Below are 10,490 nucleotides of genomic sequence, written 5' to 3'. Positions count from 1 at the left end.
GTTCATACAAAATTCAATTTTATTGACAAAGCTGGACTGCCCATACTAGTGGATTGGTATATACAGTTATGTCAGTGAGGAAAATTACACGAAACGTCGTCATGCAATGTTAAAATCACCAAAACTAAATTATCGTCACTGATGGATGGCGTGAGAGAAAAAGCTGGTTTTGAAATTATCTAGAAACACGGCTGGTTGAATGCAGCAATTCAACGTTAACAAAAACAGTAAAGACACAATCTGCAACATATGAACTCCTTTTCACCTTGATTTAACATCTGCAGACGTTAATTCGTGAAAAAACTATGTTAGCTTGGTAAAAGCACAATCCAACATGTTTAAATATAGCTGTTGAAGATTATAGTTGAGGACCGATTACACTGATGAGACTAAACAGTAAAACACACTGTATTCAAATTACGAAACATTGAACAGTTGTCCCCGCTTATTAAGCTCACCTCAGGACCGGACGATTTTGAGCTTCTTAAGCGGGAGACGATTCTCGGCCACACCTATACATTCAGTAATTCCGGACCATATTGGGCTTAATAAACGTGTGGGCCTACTAACAGCGGCTTAATAAGCGGGGACTACTGTATCTCAATATTCAACGCAATTGAACAGTGGCACCAGTAACTTGACGAATTTGTGTTATCTGGGAGATGTATCCCAATTATTTCTATTCAGGTATGTGTGCATGATGTATTTTATCCCAATTCCAGACGATCTGAGACAATTCCATTTGTTACAAGTGACCTACAGTACTGTCAAGGTCAATTGGCAATGTATCACGACACAGATGTACACTCACAAAATGCACCCACCCACACGCTGATGAGTTATCGTAAGCGATAATTAAAAAATCAGTCATTTTGTACAAATTACGCATATGCAACATGACAGTGTGATGTTGCTGGGCGTACAATAAATGTGAAACAAGGTTTTACCCAAGGTTTACCCAACTGGTAAGCCCATGTCAAACGCCAACCAAAAACCATTCTGATCTTGCCTTGGCTGCTTCAATCCTTACGTCACGTTTGTGGTCGTCAAGAGCTACAGCAAGGTGTCTGACCACTTTGCATTGCATTGGCAGCAGGACATGAGTGGGAAGCAGTGTACTCGCTCCTATGCACTGTACGGCCTGTTTGGATACATGGTTTTAAGATCAGGATCTAGATACAGTAGCATTAATCTTTGTCACCTCATGATGAATTAGGCGAACTGACGAGTTATGCAAACAGGTCAAAACTAACGACGTCTGTCGGGACCGACAAAACGTGTGACGAACAAGGCGAACTGACTAATTAAACGATGCCGAATTCTACTGTATCTCATGGAAACAACGTTTGCCTGAAGGCAAACACCAAACTACAATACAGCACTACAAACGATTTTCATGTTGCAACAAAAATTATGTATTTGTCAGGTTGGGTGCATCTGAGGTTCTTTAACCGCCATTCCAAGATCAGCAACATACTCTTAACAATCTCATCTCACTTAACTCTTAACAATCTCATTAACAGTAACATCGTATAAAAATCTTTGCTGCTGTGCTAAAAAATAAAGGAACCTTAGTTGTATGCAATACGACGAATAGCCTACATGACTTCTGTTTCAACATAAAGGCCACGGGAGCACCAACGCCTCACCTTTAATCGAACAGCCAAATCATTTTTGAAGCTAGCCAGACGAAGAAAATCGTCCAAAAGTGAATCGATATGACTTTCCATTAACCCTGAAGCATCCTGCTCGGAAAAAAATACAGAAATGAAATGCGGGGTTTCCTGTTTAGTGTTTATGAAAGTTGACCTTTTTGGTATCACTGTGACGTTGTGTGGCGACATCAACAGGTTGAAAAAATGTCAACTTTCACTGGCTACGCTAGAACCACAACTGCCATAGCATGGTGTACTCGTCTGTAGAACCAAAACTGCATAGTAAGAAAAAAATACCAAGCAAAAGCACGTCAGCATAATTTTCAAAATCCAAACAATACAAGCTCATTAGTCAGAGTTTCAGCTCAACTTTATTCCAGAGCAATGAGAGAGGATGCGAAAGATATAGGAAAACGCTTGAACGAAAGAAACGTAAAATATGGTTCAAACGGTCGATTCGAGTTCATTGGACTGGCTTAACATACTAAGGGAGTATTTTAACATCATATGGCGCTTTTGGAGGTGTTGGAAACATCATGTGAGGTAAGTTGGTGAAAAGCGTACCACTTGACGTCTGATAGTGATGTGGAGGGTATAAAGAAAAGCAAAACAATTACAGTCATATAATATTTGAAAAACCCTTGGTACAAAAACATGTTGCACATCCCTGGATGGTCACTTGTGATAATAAAAAATCGCTAATTATAAAAATGTGATAAAACTGATGAAATAATTAACAGAAATAGCTGTATACATCAATGAAAAAATAATACAATTACCTGCAGCAAACAATAGAGAGCAGATAGCACAGAATGAAGAAGGCAAGGATCTTCGGAATGCATCGATTGAACCAGCAATGGCAAGAGATTGGGGAATTCTTGTAGCAATACCTATGACACAACAGATCATTGAAACATCAAAGGAAAAGCAAGAATAAAACAAAAGCTAGGAAGAGAAATAGCTTTGTCAAGGGGTCTGCTACTATTCGGTGAGTCCGATTCGGTGAGTCTGATTCGGTGAGTTCCTAACCTCTAACCCTAAAATGGCAATGATAATTAGGCTACGGTACCCAATAATTAAAAAAAAAAATTGAAAAAATCCCCCGTTAAGGGATCGGACTCACCGAAACGGGCCATTCCGTTGTCAAGCATAGCCTACTGCACTTCAAAAACTAACAAAACGTTTACACTAGAGTCCAGGGGGTTCTTAAACTATTTTGGCTGCGTTCCCCTTGACGTCACTTGTAAAACTTTGTGCCTCTTCTTATAGTTTAAGTTGTTGGCAAAATCAAACTACCTAGTCCTAAGGTTTACAAGTTTTGGATTGTAAAACAAACTTTATTTTATGTTTTCCATCATGCATCAATCAAAAGATTAAGTGGAACACAATCTACTTTTCTTCGCATGTATATAACACAAGCGAATTTATTTTCACACGAGTCAGTTCATTCATAAACAGCTAAAAATCGATTTCAATCAGCTGGCAGCTAGATCATCTTCAGTTAAGCTCATTCAAATAGAATCAATTTAAATAGAGCTTATTCAAATAAAGGGGTCCACGTCTTTTAGGCGCAGACAGTTGGGCGCCGGTCAAATAGGCGTGCACACACTGTGGCGTTTGGATATTTAGGTGCGGAGCACTGTGGCGCCCGTTCATTTAGGTGCTATTCCTAGTAAAGTCTGCAGATTGTATCAGCTTGGCAGGTAGGGCAATGCTTTTCACACAAAATGTTATATTGAACAGAAAAATATGTTGTTTTGTTAATGCGCGTGTGGAGATGAGGTGCGAGACAACGCTCTACTACTCTTGATATTAGCACATCTCCACAGGACATTTGCTATGCATCCTGAACACATGTTGCAGCGAGATGGAACCTTACTTAATCTGTTATCTTTCGCAATTTTTTTTACTCGGGATGGTCGTGTGGCGAGTACGGATGAGACAATACTCTACTGCATGAATACTTTTCTATAGGGCGTATGAACCCTGGCTACAAGTTGCAAGCATAATGGTTCGACTTTGCTCGTTAATAAACCTAGTCGGGGTTTTGACGGAAAACTAAGTTACTTTTCAGAGTCTTCACTCAAGCCTACCACCCGCTTGAATATAGGCTAGGGTATATTTTTTTACTGATGTTTAGTGTAGTTACTATTTGACTCACTAAAAGTGAACTCAGTCATGTTCGGAAACTTGAATAATTTATTGATAAAGCTTTTGCTGACGCAAACCTGGACTAACAACAAATAAATGCCGAACACGCGCAATACAATATGTTTTTCTGTTCAATATAACATCTTGTGTGAAAAGCATTGTCCTACCTGCCAAGCTGATACAATCTGCAGACTTTACCAGAAATAGCACGTAAATGAATGAGCGCCACAGTGCTCTGCACCTAAATATCCAGACGCCACAGTGTGCACGCCTATTTGACCGGCGCCTAACTGTCTGCGCCTAAAAGACTTGCTCCCAAATAAAGGATGCAGCTGCTTTTTTGAAGCCAGCAATTTAATCCGTGGTTTAGAAAACAATGCACATCGCATGTTAGGTTCACAGTCAAGTTTGTTTCGAGGTTGTTTTTTCACACTTGCAAGTGCAGAGAAACCACTTTCACACAAAATAACGTCACAAACAGTCATTTTTAACGAACAATGGATTAACAAAAACAAAAACCGCAAGAATAGGCGATGAGAACTAAAGTCAAAACCAGGTCTTATTACCATTTACCAGTCAGTAATCGTGACACAAGGTAAAGTGTCACTAATATCTCTGTTCACGACTTGTACAATACAGTAGCATAGTAGTACAACCGGAATGGCCTGTTTCGGCTAGTCCGATTCGGCTATTACCCTATTCGGCTACAGCCCGATTCGGCTAGTCCGATTGGGCTAGTTCCCTATTTGGCTACAGTCTTTATCAGTTAGTTCCCTATTCGGCAATTTTTTGAAAATCCAACGATATAATCCTTCTGTAATCCAACAAAATCCTTCTGTAAATCCAACGACGCCTTCTGTTTATTTAGAGAATTTTGTATTTTATTTCACACTAGGCTATATTTCTTTTGCATTCTTGCATTTTATCCAGTGTTTACCTTTGAGTGCCTTCCCAGACGGCAAAATCCGTCATTTTTGTTGTCTGGGTTGGTTCAAAATATGTGTTTTACATCAAAACAACATTTTTCTTGATTAACAATAGAGGTTAATGAGATAAATAGAAGTGTTTTGTTAGTTGTTCGAGTGTGTTATTGTTCAAAATACATGTAAAAACTTACATACGAGTTATTAATTACGGAGATAGCATAAATTTGATGCTCTAAAACAAAGTCATATATTATCATTATCATATACTGTATAATCAACGTGGCAAATGCGCGGACGGACAGTTTTTACGATAATGCACGGTCCATCAATTTAGAGTATTAACCGGCGGTAAGTATTAACCGGCGATTCAATTCGATAATATCAAACCTCCATCTTTACACTCTGACTACAAAAAAAAATTAGGCCTATATCACGTGAAAGTTACGAGTAATTAAGCATTGATTTCAACGACCTAATTTTTGGGCAAAATCAACTTTACGACCGGTTTTGCAAACTTTGATCTTCCGCTTTGCAAGGCAACTTGATAGTTACTTTGAACTTTACTCCAACGTAGAGTGGTTTCACTCTTATAAATACAGGCGCGCGTACAAGGAGTGGTAATTACGCAATTCATTATGACGCAACGGAAGGCTTTAATTTATCACACGGCTCACCCCGACAGTAAGATCCGCCATTTTTACATTGATTTAACGTCTGCAGACGTTGAATCAATGTAAAAATGACTGATTTTGCCGTCTGGGAAGGCACTCAAAGGTAAACACTGGATTCTTCTTCTTCTCTCGTTTGACTTGCAGTAGCTTAGATTGGCAATGCCTCCTCGTGCAGCCAAGATACGGTAGTTGGGTCCAGTTGTCGAATACCAGTGATTCCACTTGGGGGTCGTAAGATGGGACATTCGTGGAGTATGTGTTGCATTGTTTGTTCTACCGCTCCGCAGACACATATCGGCGAATTATGCAACCCCCACCTAAACAAATTAGCTCCAGTACAGCCAACGTCACATCTGATCCTGTTCAATGTGACCCATGCCTTTCTTGAGAGGTCTGCTCCAGGTCAACTAGGGCTCAAGTTGTCAACCTCCACGTGGTGAGCCCTGGATTCCACTAATGACAACAAACCGACAAGTAGCAAAGAGAAACACTGGATAAAATGCAAGAATGCAAAAGAAACATAGCCTATTGTGGAATAAAATGCAAAATTCTCTAAATAAACAAAAGGCCTCGTTGGATTTACAGAGGGATTTTGTTGGATTACAGAAGGATTATCGTTGGATTTTCAAAAAATTGTCGAATAGGGAAATAACTGATAAAGACTGTAGCCAAATAGGGAACTAGCCCAACCGGACTAACCAAATCGGACTAGCCGAATCGGGCTGTAGCCGAATAGGGTAATAGCCGAATCGGACTAGCCCAATCGGACTAGCCGAATAGTAGCAGACCCTAGTACAACAGCCTACCACGTTCACGCCATCCTTGAGGAATCTTTACGCCCTAGAGTTTAAGAACCACTTTTGGAAAATAAAATATTGTTTACCTGTTTGGGCAAGTGAAGAAGAAGATGCGACAGAGCAGTCAAATGGTTTCCTCTTTCTTTGTCTCGGTTTGTCGATTTTAAGGAGCCACTTTCGCAAACATCAACCATCTCTTCCTCCTGAGATTTAGATGCTGCGTGGAATCCCGACACTAACTTTGGCAAGACGAGGAGGAAAAACCGCTGGTGATACATGATCCGAATCACAGCGTGTGATGCGGGACATAAAACCTTGGAGAAAAAGTCAAGTGATGAACAATCGAAAAGTGATATGAACAGAATGTTGAACTGCACTGAGAAGAATTTGAGAAACGCATGTATATACTTTTAAATTATTTAAAAATGCATGAACTTCACCTCTTCGGATTCTCTTAAAATAATATCAAGTCCTGCAGCGGCGATTTCACCAATATCAGGATCAGATAGCAGAGAAAGAAGATCGCCGACTATGTCACTTGTTTGTTTGTGATTGCAGAGTACAAGTGCTTTAGTTGTCCAAATGAGTAGCGTCAAGGCACTTAATTTTTTCTTGCTTCCTTCTTGGGCTTCTAGGATTGTTTCTTTGCAGCGTTTTCGAACCTTAGAAGAACACAAAGTTGTGTAAGGTCTGACTCTGACTTTTGAAATTCTTATGCTTCCAGAATAGGAGACAATGGCAATCATGATAACCACTTTCTATAACACTTTCTTGCATCTTAAACATATTACAATGCGAAAAAGCATTTGCTGGCATGCCTTCAATTAATTCGAAAAGGCCCGTTTCGGTGAGTCTGATCGCTATTCGGTGATTTTTTTAATTTTTTTTTTTAAATTATTGGGTACCGTAGCCTAATTATCATTGCTGTTTAAGGGTTAGAGGTTAGGAACTCACCGAATCGGACTCATCGAATCCGACTCACCGAATAGTAGCAGACCCCAATTAATTATATACTGCAATTCGTTGTTGAAGCATAGGACGTCTTGGTCTATCATGAAAATTTGATTTGATTTGATTTAGCCTCAAACGAACGAAGAAGAAGAATGAAAAGTACAAGGCCAATAAAGTCACTGGGTATCCTTTCTTTTAAGGGCAAAAAGGACTGTGGACTCATTCTTCACAAAAACACTAGTGCTTGACAACTTGCACAACAAATTCACAATATATTATGTCAGCAGTCAGCTTTGAAAAGTTGAAAGCTAATCATGCATTAGAAATTTACACCAAGATACAAGTTTAAAAACCTGTCAAAAAGAAGCTTTAGAAAACTGCCAAATAAAAGCTTCAATCAGCATATGAGACTCTGCCAGGTAGCCTAGTTTAAAATATTAGATACCCCATTAACTTCTAAGAATACCTTCTAAAAATACAATAAAAGCCAATGACCAAGTAACATACCTTTGAAATTATTTCTTCATTCACTTTATGATATTTATTGATCAATCCAGAAAATGCTTTGGCTGCAGCAACAAATGTAGGTTGGTCAGCCGTGTGTAAGCACAAGTTCATGAGCTTGTCTAGGAATTGATCCACATTTGGCACTGTCACTGCTTTGTCAAATGCACAAATAGTTGATGTTAGAAAACACACTGATCTTGACTGAAGTAAGGAAAAATGGGGATTGAAAGGTGTGAAACTCATGCCATTATCTTTTATGTCAAACATGTCCACATTGCCATTGAGATACAATTTTGTTAATGATTGGATGATAAAATCTGCTGTTTTGCCAGGCCTTTGTTTCTGACATATATTTCTCATCACAACAGCCACTGACTTCATGATAGGCAAGGAAATGCAGTCCAAAGAAAAGCCTTCAACATTTGAGCAGCTTGTACAACATTGCTCCGGGGTGGACAAATCAAGAAATGTTTCTATGCACATTTTCATTATTGGACGGACAACATTTAAAGCCAAATACTCAACATTTTCTGGACTGGCACTACAATTTTCGGTGATAGTTTGGAAACAAGTTAACAGTTCTTGTAAGAATAAACTGTGAATTTCATCAATTTTGCACTTTTCCAAGAGCTTGAGCAAAAAAGAAACCACTTCTTTAAGGATTTCAAAATGAGATGACAACGCTGAAAGTGAAGTGAGTGTTGTATTCACTGACTCAATTTTTAAGTCAGCAAAATTCTCAATCGGTATCATCGCATACAATGTGGGCAACATTACAGCTTTCGTGATGTGAAAGTGCTTGGAGGAAAAGTAGCCTGAGGCAGATAAAGTTTCATAATATAATTTTTTGTCTGATTTATTCATTAATAGAAAGAGCAAACAATCGGCAACTTCTTGCAACTCATCAGTGTTCAAAATGTCCAAACTTAAGAGTGATGCCAATCCAGCAATGCTAGCACATTTTGCTTGTGTGCTGAATTCTTGCATCAAGACTTCTTTGAATAAATGTAAAATATCGCTTTGAAAGGAAGAGAGTGGATGATCTTGGAACGAGAAAAAGCTACACGTGGACACAATCTTCACTAAACTCTCGATAATACTGAGAAAACTAGTTGTCTTTAATGGTGTCGCTTGCTGTGTTTCTGCAGATAATGCCATTTTGGCTTGCCGGGCTTGTTCAAGAAATAATGGTGCAGTAGCTATTGCTATCTCATGACAAGCGATGTTTGATCCTTTAGCACAAGCCAGCAACATTAAACCAGACATCCAAGTTAGTTTGTCCTGAATTGGCTCTTTGAGACGAGGAAGACAATCATTTAAGACTTCTTTGAGAAAAGAGCGAAGATCAGTAATCTTTTCTCCTGCCATATCAACAGGCCATTGTGATAGGTTAGTAACAAGTTGTGTTAACAATTCTAAGGCATTTTTTTCTACTTCTTGTGATGCAGCATTTATAACTTCTTGTTTCAGATGACTCCATAATGAAGTAAGAAAAGATTCTAAATTTGATTTACTGTATTTTGGAAGACATTCTTTCAAAGTTAAAATTGCATCAATTTTAGCACTCTCAATATCTGATTCCATTTTTTCCAACATTAAGGGTATGCAGTACTGTGCGAATTTGTTGGTGGAAGATATAAGTCCACGAAGCCCTGAAACCAAATCTTGATTGGTAATGGAGGTTTTCTTTCCGGCAGAAGCTGGGTTAAAATCTATAGGAAAATAGCATGAAGTCACTTCAAATAATTCCTCCTCCTGACCGGAGATGTCTATCCCGTTATGAACCAGATCAGCAGCAAGATGGAAAATGATCAAAAGATTTCTTGGATCTTGTTCCCCATCAATTGCCTGAATAAAGCTACAAAGAAAATCTTTTCCCATGGAAATGATCAATTGCTTGTGAATGTCAAACACGTTTCTAAAAATTTGATAAACTTGAAATCGCTCTGACTGTAGACATGATTGCACATGTACTTCTTTTGTAATTGACATTACTAGGTTTCTTGCATCTTTTTCAGCTAAATTTAGAGATGTGCTAAGCTTATTCAGAGCTATCAATACTGAAGGTTGCAAAGTGTAATGATCTTGCAAGCGAGCACACAGAAAACTAACCAAACATTCCAACTCTTTATCTGATAAATAATCATCTTTGAGTTTCAATAAAATATTTCCAATCAAATCACATGCTTTGATTCTAACGCCAGTCTCATTGCTTGTTAAGTGAGCCCCGAGCTTTTCTATTAAATCCAAAATAGAACAAGTTCTGCACTGAATATCATAGGCAACTTTTTTAATTTCACCATCACATTCTTCAGATTTACAAATGAAGGTATCTACAAGATTATCCATTTTAATAGCATACTCTATTTACAGGAGACAGTTAGTCTTCTGAAAGGAAAAATTACTAAAAGTATTTTCCAAAGTTCCTGATACAAAATAGGCTATATATATAATACAACTTAGTTTACTGAGTGATACCAAAGTTCATTATTACATACCGGCTGGGTTTTTTTTTTCGGTCATTTATCGGTCATTGACCGACTTTTTAGCAAAACGTCCGAAAAAAATATAGTTAATTTGGTCAAATTGTCCGAAAAAATATATAGTCAATTGACTAAATATGACCAAAAATGACTAAAAATGACCGAAATAAATAAAAAATGGCTGAATTTGTTCAAGTCATTTTGGACAAATGATCGAAAACTCTCAGCGAAAAAAAACCCAGCATACCGGTACTAGTCTAAAGCAAATTTCAATTGCAAATGACTTCATGTGTCCTCAAGTTTGTTTTTGATTGCAACATGTCTTGACATTGACACGTTCCTTGCACAT

At 38.3% G+C, this 10,490-nt stretch overlaps 1 protein-coding gene across 1 annotated transcript; it reads right to left on the bottom strand.

Moving 5' to 3' along the window:
- Nucleotides 1-7: 7 nt before the first annotated feature.
- On the bottom strand, nucleotides 8-9,770 carry LOC145771564 (MMS19 nucleotide excision repair protein homolog). The gene is made up of 6 exons (XM_082583268.1): nucleotides 7,659-9,770; nucleotides 6,641-6,862; nucleotides 6,287-6,514; nucleotides 2,435-2,545; nucleotides 1,650-1,745; nucleotides 8-1,141 (listed from the first exon to the last, which is right to left on the bottom strand). Exons 1-6 carry the CDS (start codon nucleotides 9,648-9,650, stop codon nucleotides 977-979), a joined length of 2,814 nt encoding a protein of 937 aa, XP_082439394.1. The 5' UTR covers nucleotides 9,651-9,770; the 3' UTR covers nucleotides 8-976.
- Nucleotides 9,771-10,490: the final 720 nt, after the last annotated feature.

This window comes from Aplidium turbinatum, chromosome 6 (genome assembly GCF_918807975.1).
Source record: "Aplidium turbinatum chromosome 6, kaAplTurb1.1, whole genome shotgun sequence".
Classification (NCBI taxonomy): Eukaryota; Metazoa; Chordata; class Ascidiacea; order Aplousobranchia; family Polyclinidae; genus Aplidium; species Aplidium turbinatum.
Note: the sequence above shows the minus strand (reverse complement) of the source record. Positions and strands in the feature narration are given on the sequence as shown.